Genomic DNA, 18529 nt, shown 5'->3' with positions numbered 1-18529 from the left:
TACATTTTAATATTTCTATGTATTAATTAAAAAACTCTAATTAATAAAATATATATATTTAAACATATATATATCTTATTATATTAATAAATGAAATATTTCAAGTAGAATTATGAAGTATATATATAATATTTTTTATATTCTGAAATAAAATCTTTATTACATTCTAACTTTATTATCAACCAAATTGATTATAAGACATTATTCATACAATTTTAATAATATTCTATAAATAATATATGAACGTTTTTAATAATTTATTTTCCTATTTTCCAATTTTATAATTAAATAGGAAGATACATTTTTTTGTATTTTCACTTATATTTATAAAATTTTTATATAAGTATTACTATTAGTTCTAATTAAAAGAAAAAAGTGTGTTCCTTTTTCTATAAATATAAAAGAAATTAATAAAAATTTCTTATTAAACATTTTTTATTGTGCTCCAATTTATATATTAAAGAAAAAAAAGAAATATAATAATAATATTAATGAAGAAAAAACAAATTTTTACTTTTTTTTTTTTTTTTTTTTTAATTAATTAAATATTTTTTAAAATTTGTCAGTGAGAAGATTAAGCCATCATATAATTAAAAGTTTAACTTTTTCAAAGAAACAAATTAAACTTTTGGCCCTTTATCAGTATATAATTTTCATCATTCAAAATTTAAAAAATATTTAAATAAGAATTTTTTAAGTTATAATTTAATTTACTTTAAAATATATATTCAAAGATATATAATAAAAAAACATATTTTTTTATAAAAATAATCTCGTATTGTAATAAGGTTATTTAACATTTTATTAATAGATTTATATTTAAAAAACAATATAATGGATTTCACATATACAAATTCTACTTACTAATGAAAATATAAAAATTACGTAAAATAAAATTTTCTTTTAAAAAATTTTGTATAAAAAATAAAGAAAAAGGATAAAAAATTTACCAAAATCAATTATATTTATGCTGAAGAAAGATTTAAAGAATGATAAAACAAAATAAAAAAAGTAATATGTATATATATATAATAATATAATGAACAAAAAACAATTTTATATTTACGTAAACTTTTTTCATTTAAAAAATAAAGAAAAATAATATTTTATATTACAATTATATAAAAAAATATCTTTAAATTAATATTTCAAAAGTTATTTTTATATATCATACATGCTAATACTATTAAGCTAATACACTTTAAGACGAAGTCTTATATAAATTTTTACCTTATATAAATATGTAGTTAATAATTTTTAAACTTCATTATTTATTTCTACTTTTTTCCTATTTTATAATGAAGAAAATAATACTGTACAAAAAATAAGAAAAATTGCAACGAATTTAAAATTTAAGAAATTTAAAAAAATATTTTAAAAAATTGTTTTTAATATAACTATTTTATTTATTATAAAATTATCAGTGGTAGTATTCATTTAATTCGTAAAAATTGTTTGTTTCTAAAATGATACATAACATCAAAAAATTAATTTAAATTATTGTATATTTTCATTAATTAAAAGATTCAAAAGTGTAAATATTACTTATAAATAGAAAAACTTCTTACGAAAGAAAATTTAACATATATGAAATTTAAATATATAATACATTAATAATTTATACAAAATAAAACAACTTTTTTTTTTTTCTTTTTATAAATAATATATTATTTTTATTCTTATGCTTGTATATTGAATTTTTTTATTAAAAATTACATATAACTCGTTTCCCAAAAATATGTTTTCTTATAGCCTTACACTTCTTTGGAAATTTTAAGAATTTTTTCATTCTTAACCTACTTAAAATTAAGTATAATTTTAAAATAAAATAAAATTAAATAAAATAAAACTAATTCTTTAAAGGGTTTTCAATTATAAAAATATTAAATATTATATTCTCCAATTTTTTTTTTTTTTTTCTTATTCATTATTATGATACAAAGTTCACATTTTTTTAAATATTACAAGAATTTTGTTATATTATAGAATTATTTTAAAATTCAATAAAAAAACAAAATAAAAGACTTTAAAATTATAAACTGTTTTCTTTTTTCTAATATACATATTTTTTTTTACCTTTTGAATATATAAGTTGATAAATACAGTCTTATTAAATATTAATTTTTATTTTTTTACTATTTTTGTTTTTAATTATATGTTTTTATTAATTAGTTTTTCATTTTTTTGGAAAATTTGTTATTATGTAAATACTTATAAATAATACTTAATATTTGAAGTTTATTTTTTTTATATTTACAACAAAGTTTTCCATGTTTATATGAAACATATGTGACAACATATATATGAACACTAATTTTTTTTTTTTTTTTTTAGATTTAAGTAGAATGTATCCAATAAAATAGAATTATTGTAATATTTTATTTTTAAAATGTCTTTTAATATTATAAAAAAACAAATACAATTTAACATAAGAAACAAAAGAAATTTCAAAGAAATCAATTTAAATTTTTTGACGAAAATAATATATTTTCTAGGAATATTTCTTCGTGTTATAATATATTACTACGGATTATGGCAGGATAATAACTTAAATGTTAAATTTACAGATGTTGATTATTATGTTTTTTCTGATGCTGCAAAATATGTATTGAGTAAAAAATCTCCTTACGAAAGATATACCTATAGATATACTCCGATATTAGCTTACTTAATGCTGCCAAATTTTTTTATTCATTTTTCCTTTGGAAAAATTTTGTTTTCATTAATGGATTTTTTTGTTAGTATTATTATTATTAAAATTATAAAAATAAAATATCCTGAATGTAAAAATTATGTTTATTATGTTACATTATGGATTTTAAATCCTTTAGTTATTGTTATTTCCAGTAGAGGTAATGCTGATTGTATACCTTGCTTATTAGTTCTAATTACAGTGCTTTGTATTTACCAAAAAAAAATTCTTTTATCTTCTATTTTTTATGGGTTGGCTGTTAACTTTAAAATATATCCTATTATTTATTCTCTTCCATTAATGCTATATTTAAATAGGAACTATTTATCTAGAAACAAAGTTTTATATTTGAAAAAAAAAAATGATTCGTTTCTAAATTGCATTATAAATGTATATTATATTATATTTCAGTTTTTTTCTGAACTATTTAAATTAAACTATAATCAATTAGTGTTTTCTTTATGCAGCTTTTTCACTTTTTTAACATTAAATATAATTTTTTATTTAGTGTAAGAATTTTTTCTTTCTTTCTTTTTATATATATATATATATATTTTTATATATTTTTTCTTTTTATGCTAGGTATGGATATGAATTTTTATATGAGTCTTATATTTATCATTTAGTTAGACGTGATCACAGACATAATTTTTCCCTTTTTTTTTATATAATGTACTTAAGTATTGAAAAAAACTCAAAGGTAATAATATAAAAAATATATTTAATTTTTATTATTTTTTTAACCAACAAAATGAAATTGCCTACTGCTCATTAAGGGTGATACTTATTTTTTAATAATTTTATTTATTTGTTAAATATGTTTTTCTTAAGAAATAAATGTATTGTTTTTTTTTCTTTTTTTTTATTAGAGTATTTTAATATGAAATTTTTTTTTTATAGATTATACCCCTAATAACGTTTATACCTCAAATGATTTTAGTAGGGCTAGTTGGTTTTAAATATGCAAAAACAAATTTGGATTTAGCCATGTTTTTACAAGTAAACAATGCTTAAAAGTTAACTTATTCTTTTATGTTACAACATTCAAATAAAAATAAATTTAATATTTTTGTAAGACAATGATGTTCATTGCTATGAATAAAGTTTGCACGTCTCAGGTAAATATAAGCGAAACTTTTATTAATATATCAACTTCAAAGAAATATACAAATTTAATTTACCTATTAGTATATATATTAATTATATTTTGTTACAATCCAAATAAATTATATATTTCATCTTGTTTATATATTAAAAAAGAAAAATTTCATTTATTAAAACATATTTTGCAATATATTTAAACAGGAAGAAATAATTTATTGATAAATTAACTATTTACATATAACTCTTATTTTTTGAATTGAAAAAAAAATATTGAAAGAATAAAAAATTCCCTATAATATACTTTACATTTTTTTCAATTTTTGTAAATTTCATTAAAACATTAAATATTTAATTATTTTTCAGTATTTTATATGGTGTATTCCGTTTATACCAATTATTCTTTGTTCCATAACTTTGGATAAGGTAATTAATATATGAATAAGAAATGTAAACAAATAAATTTACACATTAAAAAAAAACATTCAATATTTATAAATTTAGTTATTAAATAAACATATAATTTTATTTTCCTATTGAACATTTACAGAAAAATATTATTATTATTACTTTTGCAATCATTTTTTTTACGTTTACAAAGGTTAAAAAAAAAATCAAGTTTTTATTTTTTCTCTTTTTTTTTTTTTAAATCTAAATACATAGAATATATTAAATTTTTTATTTTTTCATATATATAGAGTTATTGGCTTTTATGGGCTTATTTTCTTGAATTTAAAGGATATAATTCATTTTTGCAAGTATAAATTTGATTTCTTTTTAATATCTTTAAAATTATAAAAATACAATTTTAAAATTATAAAAAATGCCTCATATTGTCTTTATTTTATTTTTAACCCTATATAAAAATTTATAGTTATTTTTTTCATCTATTTTATTTGTCATATCTGAAATGACTTTATGTTGGGCTTTCATGTATATGCATCATAGGGAAGAAAAGATAAAAAAAAATGAATAAAATAATATTTTTTATTAAATATATATATATATATTTTTTTTTTTTTCTCATTATAAAAAAAAAATAATACACACTTTTAATATACAAAAAATTAAGATTTTTATTTAAAAACTTGTTTAATAAATCTTAAAAATGTAAGTTTTCAAATTTATTCATATTTTACCTTTTAACAATACAATTTAATTCCTACAAAATATATATGAAGTGAGTAAATAAGCTATTCTTAACATATCATATTCCATTATAAAAATAATACTTTTTAATAATATTATATTATACAATTTTATTCTAGCCGAATAAGACTTAAAAAAAAAAAAAAAAAAAAAAAAAAAACCTTACACTCTCAATAATTTACTTATATTTTTACAGAGCAGTAAAGCTTTATATATATTCTACATAAATAAAAAAAAAAAAAAAAATATTAAAAAAAGGATATATTAAAATTTTTAAATTTTTATTCTTTTTGATTAAAACATTTTATTTTCCTATATAAATATTTTGTGGTAATAACTTACAAGTAAACATTACAGATTTATTCTGAACAAATAATATTTTGTCAGGTATTATTAACATTTTAAAAAAGGAATTTATGCATGTTTGTTTTTTTTTGTTTTTTTTTTTTTTTTTTTAATTCTTTTATCCTTTCTAATTCATATTCTTTTTAATGTATTTATATTTTTTATGAATACAAAGTTAAACAAAATTTTCATTTTTAAACCTTAAAAAAAATATTGAGCTTTTTTTTTTTTCTTAATCTATTTTTATAACCTTATTTTATGTTTTTTTATGTAACTCTATTAAATGCTACAACGTTGCACACGTAATCCATTCTTATATTTTTTATGAAATAAATAAATTAAAATAAAAAAGAATTATATAATTGTATGTATTTTAATGCTTTTTAAATTTCCAATGCATAACAATAAAAAAGTATTTTAAAGTTTATTTTTATTTTAAAAGATTTTTAATTTAAATTCAATTTTATGTGAAAATTTTGTTTTACTATATTAAGTAAAATTAAATAAAAAGAATCATTTTGAGTTATTAAATAACAATTTTGTATTTTCTAAATTCTATCATTCTTATAATATATTTATTATAATTAAGGAAAGTTAAGAAGGAAAATAAATATTAAATGTTTAGATAGACATTGCGTAAATATAAAATTAAATATTTATCTTTTTTTTTTTTTTTCTTTTCTTTTTTTTTCTTTTTTTGTCTCTTAAATATATAATTTAGTTTAATTTAATTTATGTTTTATGGAAGTTATAAACTTTCAAAGATGTCATTTCAAAGATGCACAATTTTTTTTTTTGAAAATTGAATGTAAATAATAATTCTAAATTTTTTGTTGTAGAGTGTAATTGTATCTTATTTTATTCTTTATATTTGCATGCATCTATTATTTTTCATGAAATTTTTTTTTTTGTATACTTTTTTTCTACAAAATGGATTTAAATAAAAACAATGATAGAAATAATATAAATTTGGGTGAATTACAAGTTGAGTCTTCCTCTAAAGAGGAAGCAATTAGAGTTTGCACTCGTATAAGGCCTCTATTTGAAAAAGAAGTATGTCTTAGAATATTTATTAATATTTTTTCAAATATTATTGTACCTATTTCTTAAATTAATCGTTGTTTATGTAAACATTAACATTTTTATTTTAGGTTAATAGAGGACACTTAAAAGCTTGGAAAATGAATAAAACTGATATGCATTTAATAGTTGAACCACCTTCTATGACAGAAATGTTAAATGCAAGAGATCCCAAAAAAGGAAATAAAAAAGAATTTAAAAAAAATGTGGAAAAAACGGAGGGACAAAAAGCTGTAATACAACGCTATTATGCTTTTGATAGATGTTTTGATGATTTTGGTAATTTAGAAAATGATACATTAAAAAAAACAAATATTGCAACAAATTTTTTATTTTTACTTATTTATGCCTTTTAGATTTTTGAAATTTATTCAATAATGATTATTTATTATAATAGTTTATAAAATTATGTTTTATTTATTTTTTATTTAGTTGGCAATGAGGAAGTATACAAACATCTAGCAAGAGATATTATACTTGATACATTTAAAGGTATAAATGGCTGTATTCTTGCATATGGTCAAACAGGATCGGGAAAGACACATAGTGTTATGGGTGTTCCTTCTGACCCAGGTATGTTACCTAGATCATTGGCAGAATTTTTTAATGGTATTGAAAATCCGTCAACATTAAATGAAGATAATGCAAGTATCAAGAGTGGTAATTCCAATAATAACACAAAAGAATTTTTAATGAGTGTGACATATTTGGAAGTTTATATGGAACGAGTAAATGATTTACTACAAGAAGGATACAGAGGAGTAGCCGAGAACTTAGATGTAAAAGAGGATCCAAAAAGAGGATTTGTTGTTATAGGAATCCAGGAAGAAACTGTAACATCAATAGATGAAGTTATGCTTCTAGTTGCGAAGGCTGAACAGAGAAGACATATCGCTCAAACAAACTTTAATGAAACATCTTCTAGATCACATACAATTTTTACTGTTATTTTAGAATCTAATCAAGTTTTAAATGATGGCACTTCTATAAATAAAAGAGGTGAACTAAAAATAGTAGATCTAGCAGGTAACGAAAGAGCTGGGAGGGCTTCTGAAGGGATAGAAAATGCAAAAACTGTTTTGGAAGAAGGTAAAGCAATAAATAAAAGTTTATTTGTATTAAGCGAAGTTATTTCAAAATTATCTAAAAGAGCTCAAGCTATAGCATTTGGTGACGAAAAAAAAATTAAAAAAATTCAAGAAGATTTAGTTTTCATTCCATGGAGAGATTCAAAATTAACAAGAATTTTAAGTAAAAGTTTAGGGGGAAATTGCCGAGCATCAGTTATTGTTGCTGTTCATCCTTCTCATTTATATTTGGATACATCTTTTTCGACTTTACGCTTTGCTTTAAAATGCAAAACAATAAAAAAAAAAATAGAGGTGAATTATTTATCTCCAGAACAATCTGTTATTATGCAACAAAAAGAATTAATAGCTAAATTACAAAATCAATTAAAGCATCTAGCAACATCTAAAAATGCTGATGTGCAACTTCTTGGAAGTGATAAAAAATATATCCCTAGAAGACCAGAAGATGATGAAAAAATAATGGCTTTAAAAAATGAATTAGAGGAAAAAGTTAAAAAATTTCAGAATTTTATCTTAAAATCCGAGTTTCATGTAAACTCAAGCAATTATAGAACACTCAGATCAATGGATGCAAACACTGAAAAATCACTAAAATATTCAATGACTATTTCTCCCAATATGAAAAATGAACTTAATTGGCTAAGGTCTTTTGACACACATGAATATGATACTAAATGGGATGGAATAGAAAAGTATGAAGATCATAATGTTCAAGAAAAACTCAATATATCAAAAGCTATGGATTACCTGAAAAATAAGTCCCCATATAAATTAAATTCTTCAGAAATTAGCGATGTTTTATCAAGTGATTTTCAAAAAGATGATTCCATTTCATTGAATTATTATAATGAATTGGATGAATTAGAAAAATTAGAAAAAATTGAATTAAATAAAAAACAAAAAAAGGAAAAAGGAGACATAAATAATAAAATGTCTAATAAAGAATTTGATGAGTTAAGTAAGTTAAGTTTTGTGAAAAATTCTCATTTAAATGAAAACAAAGATGTTGAGTTTAAAGGAAAAGAGTTTAACAAAATCAAGAAGAAAAAAGTTAAAAGAAACAATTATTTTTATAATAAAGATACCGAAGCATTTAAGAAATATGACAAATTAAAAATGAAAAATAAATCTACTAAATTAAAAAAAAAAAAAAATAATAAATATAAAAAAGAAACTCTTGACAAACATATTATGCAAAAAAAAATAGAAGAAGAAACGGATCATGTATCTTTATCTACTTATAAAGATGAAGACAGTATAGTAAAAGAAGCTGACAAAAAACCATATGATACTAACTTTCCAGAGATTGATTCTGCAAATTTATCTCAACCGAAAGAACAAGATAATAATAAAAAACGAACATCTATAATTTCAAACCTTAAAGAAAAAATTGAAGATGATTTAAAAAAAAAAAAAAAGATTATTAGTAGAAATGTGGAACTTAATAAACAAATAAAATTTATTATGAAATTAATGCAGAAGGTAGGATTATCTGCAATTTTAACTGGAACTGTTCCTCCTGGTAGAAATATAGAAAATGTTTTAAAATTACAAGAAAACTTAAAAGATGACTTAAAGTTGTACGAAAATAAGATATTACTTGATATGCCGAATGGAAAAACTAATAATGAAGATATTAGCAATGATTATTCAAAAAATGGCAATAATATTGAATCTTTATTAAATTATACATTAGGTGAAGGAAATGAAGCGGAATATGCTGAAACTTTATCACATATTTTTATAAATGAGATGTTTTTTACTTTTATACTTAGAATACAACAAAAAAATTCTAATGATGAATCTTTAAAAAACATAGGTGATTTACTAAAAAATGAAGATAATTCTTATGATTTATCTAAAAAAGCATTAGAAGATATTCTAGGATGTTCAATTTCAAATAAAGTAGATAAACTTGAAGAAATAAATCCCATAAAAAGCATAAAAGATGAAAAAAGCAAAAAAGTAATCGATTCAATTTTAAATATGCTCACACCTTGGGAACAAAAAATTTTAGCACTACTATATGAACAACAAAAAATGAGACAAAATATTCAGAAGATGAAAGAAAAATTTTCACAGCGCATCCAAAATATTAATGTTTTTATCAAAAAAATATTAATTGACAAGATTGAAGTTGAAAAGCATCTTAATCGAGTCTTAAAAACAATAGAAGAGTATAAAAACGACTTGATAAAAACATCTGATGTTGATTCTAATTTTAAATTTGCTGGTTTAATGAAAAAACTTGAAGAAATGTCCATTTTATTGGCAGAAAAAACTAGAGACTTCAATGTGCTGGCTGATTTTCATTTAAATTTAAGGAAATCAGTTGAACAGAAGGACAATTTAATTAAAGAATTACAAGAAGAAAACAAATTATTTTACCTTGTTCCAAAGTACAATGAATTACTACAGGAATTAAATGAACAAAATAACGAGGAAGCCAAAGAATTGAAAAAAGAATTTCTCTTAATTTATGGGCGTTTAATGTTGGTCAAAAAAAAGTTACATGAAAAAGATGTTATAGAGAATGATATGAGAAATTTAAACATAAAAATATACACAGAGCTAATAGAATCAATATCTGTTATAAAGAATTTGGAATCTCAAAATAAATTCTTAGAATTTAAATTGAATATGGAAAATAAAAGAAAAATGGAAAAAATTAAAAAATTATTAAATGAAAAGCAAAGGCTTAACAAAGTAATAAATGAAATGGAAAAATTGCTTGAAAATGCAAATATAGATACCAGTGGCTTGAAAGATGAAATATTTGCAAATTATAATTCGTCCAACACTAACACGGAATGTGAAAACGATGAATATGAAAAAGAACTAAAAGAAGATGTAGATAAGAGAAAAAAAAAAACAAAAAATGAAAATTTAAAGAAAAAAAAAGAATTAAATGATAATATTCATAAAGAAAAAATTCAAAAAAAAAAAAAAGCTAAAAAAGAGAATTTTGTTAACTCCACAGAAAAAAATGAAAAAAAAATCATTAAAAAAGTTGATTTAAATTTGAGAAAAAAAAATATAAAAATTCCCACAGAAAAAAATAATTTAAATGAAGATAATTTAAATTTAAATTCAAATTTATCCGAAAAGAAAAGCAAACTAGCAACTAATAAAAAAAAAACAATTTTGGATGATGAAATTAAAAAAAAAAACATCATAAAAAAAAAAAAAATAGATGGTTATTTAGAAAAAGAAAAAAATATAAATGAACTCAAATTAAATATTAATGTTAAAAAAAAAAAAAAAGGCTTAACAGGAAAAAAAATGAATCTATTAGAAAATTTAAAAAAAGAGAGTAAAAAGGAAAATATGGAAACTGTATTGTCAGAAGGTAATGAAAATCTTTTAGACAGTAATGATAATTCTGCTACTGACTATGAAACTAACGAAGTCCGTCACATACTAAATATGGAAATTGAAAAAAAAGCAACTAGATGAAACTTCAATTTTTAGTCAACTTACTAATATATTTTAGTTTACAATAAAAAATTTAAAAACTTTAATGAAAAAAAAAAAAATGTAATAATTTATGTAATAATAAAAATTACCAAAAAAAAAGTCTAAAATATAAAATGAAAAAATATATGTAGCATATATATAATGAATAAAAAATTCACAATATTATGAATCAAAATTTATAAGATACATATAAAAAAAAAGGATTTTTTTTTTTAATGTTATTCTTTAATAAATGGAACTTATTAATATAAAAGTGTGTTCAACTTTATTTTTGACTCTATACTCATTTTTTTTTTGTATATTCTCTGCATACTATATTCTAAATAATATATATTGTGTATATTTTTTTTTTTTTTTTTATTTTCTTATATTTTTACATTTTGTTATTCTCCTTATTTACAGTGAACCACTTTTTTTTTTTTTTTAAACAACATGTTATTGTTCTACGCTTATTTTTCTTATTCTATTTAATATAATTTTTTTTTTTAAGTTGGAAAACATATTTTTTACATCTTTTATAATTATTTTAAGTAATTTTCGTTATACGTAACATACGTGAATCATGTTTAAAAATACAAAAGTTTTTAAAAAATTATTTCATTTATAATTTAATACTTATTTTCTATGAAAATATTTATGAAAATAGTTATAACCAGTTTAAATGTTAATTTTGTTTTCATTAATGTATTCAGCGTAAATTAAGCGTCTCTAAACAATGTTCAAGCTTTTTTCTTTTTTTTTATTCATTTACATTAGTGTAACGCTATCTAGCTGGAACTATTTATATAACAAAAAAGAAAAAAAAAAAAAAAAAAAAAAAAAAAAAAAAAAAGCTAAATATAAATTGTTCCTTTGATAAAAATAAAAATTTTAAGTAAAATATGTTTTCCATATTATTTTATTTTTATGTTTTTTTTTTTTTTTTTTTCATTTCTTAAAATTATATTAAATAACATTTCCTATTTTTGTTAAAAAAGTAAAAATATTTATCCTTTTTTTTTCTTTATATATTTTCTTATACACACCTTTTAATATTGAAAAATGGTTCTATTAAATGCAACAAAGCCAAAAATTATTATTGAATCTTCTGGAATACCAATAATGCAAGAGAGTATACCTGGTATACTTTCTTCTCCAGTAGAAAAGACCGTTTATAGTAGTTATGCATATAACGTTCCTGTTTCGCAGCCAAAGGTTATATCTCATAATGAATATAAATATAATTCGACAAAGTACACAACCAAATCACATAATATGCAAAAGCCTGAATTCATTAATACTTTTGAGCCACATAATGGATTCTATTATGAAGGAATTCCATTAAAAACTAATACAAATAATATCTTCGAAATAACTCCATCACAAGAAGAATTAAATAAAATAACATATAACCCTAGAATTGAAATTTATTCTACATCAGCTTTTGCAGTAGTAATGATGGATATCCCAGGGACTTCTAAAGAAAATTTAAATGTTGAGCTAGAAAAAGGATTATTAAAAATTTATGGACGTAAAAATAAACCTAAGATTGAAGAATTAGAAAAAGAAAATGAATATCATACAAAAATTATAGAAAGGTTAAATGAATATTATTTTTGCAAGATTTTTCAAATGCCTCCTGCATTTTCTGAAGGACAAAGTATATCATGTAAATTAAATGATGGAGAACTCGTGATTAAAATTTTAGCAAATGAATTGAAAACACAGAAGAAGGTTATTGATATACAGTCATAGTTAATAAATGTGTAAATTTAAATAAAAAAAAAATATATAAGTCTTTCTAATATTCTATTTATCTTCTTTTTTAATATGCTTTTTTCTATATATTTTATTATTTTTTTGTTTATTGAAATGCACTTTGCATTTTATAATTTTCATATTATCAGTGAAAATTATTAAAATTACACTTAAAACGCTTTTTTAATTATATTTGTTTTTATTTTTTTTCAATTGTAAGTTATTTTAATGTTTATCTAATATCTTCTTTATTAATTAATATTTAAAATTTTTAAATACAACATAAAAAAAAAAAAAAAAATTCAAAGATATAATTCGAAAGTTTTTTAATAATAAGGATAATTTAAAATGTATTGTTTAAATTGATTTCCAAAATAATCTTGTATTTTAAAAACATGAAAAATAAAAATAAAGCAAATACATATATATATATATATATATATATATATGCATATGTATTCTTTATTTTATATTGGACTTTTATCCATCTCATATTTAATAATAAACAAATTAAAATTTTTTGATAACTCTTTTTATAAATCTTTTTCAGAATTGTTTATTTCTAACATTTTCATTATTTAATTGATTATATAGAATAATTCTTTTTTTTAATAAATTAAATTTTTTTTTAATTAATTTTTGATTTTCGTTACACATATATATATTTTTTTTTAATGATAATTTTTTTTCATTTATACTTTTAATTGTATTTTGGAAATTTGAATTTACTTCTATTAAATTAATTACTTTATATGTCATTATTTTAATTATTTTATTTTTTATTTTTTTAAATTTTTTTTCGTAATATGAATTCAGGCCTAAAAAGAAGTAATAACATTTTAAAATATTTTCTAAAGAAGCAATTTGATCCTTTGAGTTAAAAGAATTATTTATATTTATATTATTTTTTTTTAAATAATAATCTTTCACATCTATGTAATCATTTTTAATTTTTATTAGTTTTTTTATTAGATCAATACATTCTACATTTTCATACTTTTCCTTATCACTAGTTAATATATAATTCTTCATATCATTTATAATTGTGTTCGAATCTATTTGATTATTATCTAATGTTTTTAATTTTAATATTATTTCTTTACTTAACTTATTTTTATCTTTTTTTATATCTTTAAATTTATCGTTAATAATGCTCTTATCTAATATAACAAATGTATCTCTTAGTAATTGTATAGAGGAATCACAATTTTCATTTGGAAATTTATTCGTAAAATCTTTAAATTCATAATTTAAATTAGAAGGAATTATATCATCCCCATTAAATTCTTTATTTGTTTCATTTTTATTATTATACATATATGTGTATTCGCCAATATTATAATTTTCTTTTGAATTATATTTGTAACTTTCATTTTCCATATTTTCATCTTTTGTATTTTCTTTACAACTATTTATTTCGTAGTTTATTCTATCCATTCCTGAGTTATCGTTATCTTCATACCCACCATTTGAACTGTCATTACTTTCTTCATATTTTCTATTCTTATATTCGTTGATTTCATTATTATAATTATACCATTTTTTACTTGATGTTTTAAAGAGTTTTTCAGTACAGTTTGTGTATGTTTTATCATTTATTTTACAAATTGTATTGTTCACATTATTTTTCTTAGTAGTTCCACTATAATTTAAAATATTAAAGATATCCAAATTTCTATTATAATATATAGAGTTTTTTTTAAATAACTCACTAATATAATCCCTATATAAAGATTTCATATAACATGAAAACATATTTTTGTATATATCATTTTCCATTTCTTCATCATTAAGGGTTATGCTATTAATTATATAATTTCTAAGTTTTGTTTGCTTAGATAAAATGCAAAATGGATTAGAATTTTTTTTTTCTATTAACTGTATTTCAGTTTTTTTATCCTTTCGTTTTATTTTATCAGTGTTACTTGATAAAATTAACTTAAAACAATCGTATATTAAGAATAATTTCTTATATATAGCACATGTAAAATAGTTAATACTCTCATTCATGAATAATTTTTCTTTCCTTTGGCAATCTAAGTTTATATAATGAGTAAAAATAAAATACACACTCTTTATATTATTATCTAACATTGTATATTCATCTTCAATAGTTACTGGATATAAAACATATTCAACATTGTACAATAAATTTGATTGATATATGTTAAAATTTTTTTCTTTGTAATTATCATTTAAAACCTTTTCTTCCATTTTAAATAATTTTGCAAAGTTATGATGACATAGCTGTTTCGTGTAGTCTAATAATAAATAATTGTAATAATCAAACTCATAAAAATTTATTTTTGATTTAAAAATAGATGTCTTCATATATAAATTATTTATACAAAAGTCATATATTAATTTTGCTAATAAAAAATTTTTTAAGTACAATAAATAAAATACTACATGAAACAATTTTAGCCAAATTAAATTTAATATTATAATTTTATTATTATTAAAACATAGCAAATTGTTATTACATAATACTATTGATCGTACATTGCTCATTCCAGTGTAATACGAATCATAAAATAATATATTTAATAAATAGAATTCAATATTAATTTCGAAATCCATTTCATTTTGAACCATTTCATTCAAATCCTCATAACAAGATAAAAAAACATCTCCATTATGTTTTTCATCTATAAATTTTTTATTATTTGAATACGTTTCGTTGCTATATGGTACAAACATTTCTTTAAAAGATGATTTTTTTTTATCTTGTATGTGGTTTAGTGGTTTTGCTACTTTATCATCATTAGTTGTAAGTTGTTTTTCTTTATTAATATATTTGTCCATTTTATTTTTATATTTGTATTTTCTTATATTCTGTTTATCTATTTTTTCTAAAATGTAATTGATTTGGTATTTATTTCCTAATTTATTATAATACTGTTCATAATTTTCCTTATTGATTAAATGCTTTATTTTTTCTAAATTCATCTTTTTTAAAATAACATTTTCATTGTTATTAAAAATATTAAAAAAATGTTCCTTTTTTCCTTCTAATGATGAAATATTTTTATTTTTGTTTTTACTATCCATAGATATAAATGGTGTAATATAATAATTTAATAATAAAAAAGAAATGTAACCAAATTTATCACAAATACAAATTAATACCAAATTATTATAATATATTAAATTGATACTGTTATAAAAAGAATTTTTTAGACAATTTATAACATAAGGAAGATAATAAATTTTTTCCTCTTTTTGTTTAAAATTCATACACACGTATTTACTTCTATATTTTATTATTGAGCAATTTTTGAAATAGTCATAATATTCTAAAAAATCTTCTTTATATTCATAACATTTATCTTTTCTTTTTTTGATTTCATTTAGTTCATGTAATAAATAATAACTAATGTAACATTTTCTGGTAATAATAGGTGAATAAATTAAAATTAATCCATTTTTAAAAAGCAAAAATAAACATGTTTCTATCCATATTATATTTTCACTAATCGAACCAAAGCAAAAGTCTACTACTAAATTTTTATATTTATTCTTCTTTGATATAGATCTTTTAACTTTATTATCAATACTATGAGAAAAAAACTTTTCTTTAAAATCATTATTTGTTAAATCATCATTATAATAATTTAATATTGAATCAAATTCGTCACTTATATATTTTTTTTTAAGAGAAATATCACAATTTTCACTAGAGTCAGAAGTTTCAATATATTCACTATTTTGGGAATGATAAATTTTTTCTTTAATTTTTGTATTATTTCTATTATTATTATTATTAACATTAATGTTATTATTATTATTAACATTAATATTATTATTATTATTATTATTAACATTAATGTTATTATTATTATTATTATTAACATTAATGTTATTATTATTATTATTATTATTAACATTAATGTTATTATTAATGTTATCACTATTAACACTATTCTTAGTATCATTATAATCATTATCATTATTGGTATTATTATTACTATCATTAATAGCAACATTATAATTGTCATTATTACTATAATGATGGCCATTACAATTACTTTCATTGTAATTCTCTATATTGAAATGATCACTGTTGCTTGTATTCTCTATCTTTTCAACGTATTTAAGAGTATTGACATTGTTAGTATAATTCATGTTACAACGATTTTCATTATATTTATCAACGAAATAATTTCCATTAAAATTACTTACCTCATTATTTATTGGATTGTTTTTTCCTTCTTTACATTCATTATTTTCAATAATTTCAACATATTCACTTTCCCTTGTATTTTCAATAGCATCATTATTTTTATGAAAACTATTAAATTCACTACAATTTTTATCATCATCCGATTTTTCAACAAATTTTTCTTTAATTTCCATATTATCACTTTTTAAATAATTTAAATCTTCATTTATTTTATTTTGAAGAATATCAGAATCTGGAATAATTATTTTTATTTCTTCACTAATTGGACTATTTGTATTAATTAATCTAATTATAGCCCTAAAATTACAATTATATGGTTTAATTGAAGCAATTTTTTCGTAAGTTAATAATGCTATCACATTATTTGATTTATTATACCATTCTGCTTTAATTATTTTTCTTTTTGGAGAAATATTCAAAACTTTATTTTGTAAAAGTAATTCTGCTCTAACAAAATTATTTTTGATTAATTTATTTCTGATTAAAGCACATTCTTTGCTTGATAATAAAAATATTTTATTCTGATTTTTATTCACATGTATTTGTATAAAGAAACCAGTAGTTTCTACATTATAATTAATAATTTCAACTTGAAACTCCTCATAAAAACATTTAAAATTGTTGTGTGTATGCTTACCAATTACAACATAACTTTTAACTTTTTTACTATTATTTTCACCTTTGTTTTTATTATACTCGTTTTCAAATTTACTCCATTGTCGTAATATAAAATAGACACAGAATTCATTATTATTTAAATTATCGTTATCATTACTAATGTATTGATTAGGATCTGCTACAATATTTCTAGTTTTTATTGTACAAAATTTTAAATCTAATAAATGTTCAAAATGTTTCTTTTTATTTAAATATTTTTCTTCATAAGGAATATTTTTTTGCACACTATTAAAACGATTTTTATTAATTTTAAAAAGTGAACTTTCTAATATATTCTCAGAAAAGCAATTCTCAAAATATAATTTCATCTTTTATATATATTATACATACATACATATACATCATACATATATAAAAAAAAAAAAAAAATGAAAAGTTTTGATTAATAATGAAAAAAGTATTACACCATTTTTTTTTAAATATTTATTTTTTTAAATTTAAACTTAAAAAATAACAACTTCAAAAAAAAAAAAAAAATAAATAAATAAAAAAAAAAATAAAATAAAAAACATAAATTTTTTTTTTTTTTTTTTTAAATAAGATTTATATCAAATATTATTAAAGCATACAATATTTTTATATCTATGAAACAATTATAAAATAAAATACAGAAATTTACTTTTTAAAATCATATAAATTCATTATAATCATTTTTCATTATTCGACATATATTTATTTAATAACTTATAACAAAATTAAAAAAAGGGAAAAGAAATTTTTACATTAATATTAAAAATATGTTAATATAAAATTAAAAACAATTATATCAATAGAATTAAAAAAAATATATATTTTCTTTTTTTTTGTTTTTAAAAATATTTTTTTATAAATTATTTTCTCCAATATTAATTATGTTAAATTTTCTATAATTATAAAAAAGAAAAAAAAAAAAAAAAAGTTGAAATAATTAATAAAAACTTGATTAAAAAAAAAAAAAAAGAAACAAAAAACTAGAGAGTATTAAAGAAAAAAAAAAAAAAAAAAAAAAAAAAAAAG

General features: G+C 18.9%; 4 protein-coding genes and 1 non-coding gene across 5 annotated transcripts; 3 read left to right on the top strand and 2 right to left on the bottom strand.

The window, feature by feature from the left end:
* Positions 1 to 557: 557 nt before the first annotated feature.
* On the bottom strand, positions 558 to 665 carry PGAL8A_00311100. The gene has a single exon (XR_003699223.1). It is a non-coding gene; the product is annotated as a small nucleolar RNA snoR14 (small nucleolar RNA).
* Positions 666 to 2389: 1724 nt separating this feature from the next.
* On the top strand, positions 2390 to 4769 carry PIGM (GPI mannosyltransferase I, putative; the record flags this gene model as incomplete). The annotated part of the gene is made up of 8 exons (XM_028672122.1): positions 2390 to 3201; positions 3275 to 3392; positions 3593 to 3691; positions 3769 to 3810; positions 4160 to 4219; positions 4344 to 4394; positions 4492 to 4551; positions 4668 to 4769. The coding sequence occupies 8 exons, from the start codon at positions 2390 to 2392 to the stop codon at positions 4767 to 4769; spliced, it is 1344 nt and encodes a 447-aa protein (XP_028528706.1).
* A 1448-nt stretch (positions 4770 to 6217) lies between these two features.
* PGAL8A_00310900 (kinesin-like protein, putative) lies at positions 6218 to 10914 on the top strand (the record flags this gene model as incomplete). Its single annotated transcript, XM_028672120.1, has 3 exons — positions 6218 to 6340; positions 6439 to 6646; positions 6800 to 10914. The coding sequence occupies 3 exons, from the start codon at positions 6218 to 6220 to the stop codon at positions 10912 to 10914; spliced, it is 4446 nt and encodes a 1481-aa protein (XP_028528705.1).
* A 1062-nt stretch (positions 10915 to 11976) lies between these two features.
* On the top strand, positions 11977 to 12669 carry PGAL8A_00310800 (HSP20-like chaperone, putative; the record flags this gene model as incomplete). The annotated part of the gene is made up of 1 exon (XM_028672119.1): positions 11977 to 12669. The coding sequence occupies one exon, from the start codon at positions 11977 to 11979 to the stop codon at positions 12667 to 12669; it is 693 nt and encodes a 230-aa protein (XP_028528704.1).
* Positions 12670 to 13218: 549 nt separating this feature from the next.
* PGAL8A_00310700 (conserved Plasmodium protein, unknown function) lies at positions 13219 to 17841 on the bottom strand (the record flags this gene model as incomplete). Its single annotated transcript, XM_028672118.1, has 1 exon — positions 13219 to 17841. One exon carries the CDS (start codon positions 17839 to 17841, stop codon positions 13219 to 13221), a length of 4623 nt encoding a protein of 1540 aa, XP_028528703.1.
* Between the last annotated feature and the right edge of the window lie 688 nt (positions 17842 to 18529).

The sequence above is a fragment of the Plasmodium gallinaceum genome (assembly GCF_900005855.1).
Source record: "Plasmodium gallinaceum strain 8A genome assembly, contig: PGAL8A_v1_87, whole genome shotgun sequence".
NCBI classification, from domain to species: domain Eukaryota; phylum Apicomplexa; class Aconoidasida; order Haemosporida; family Plasmodiidae; genus Plasmodium; species Plasmodium gallinaceum.
Note: the sequence above shows the minus strand (reverse complement) of the source record. Positions and strands in the feature narration are given on the sequence as shown.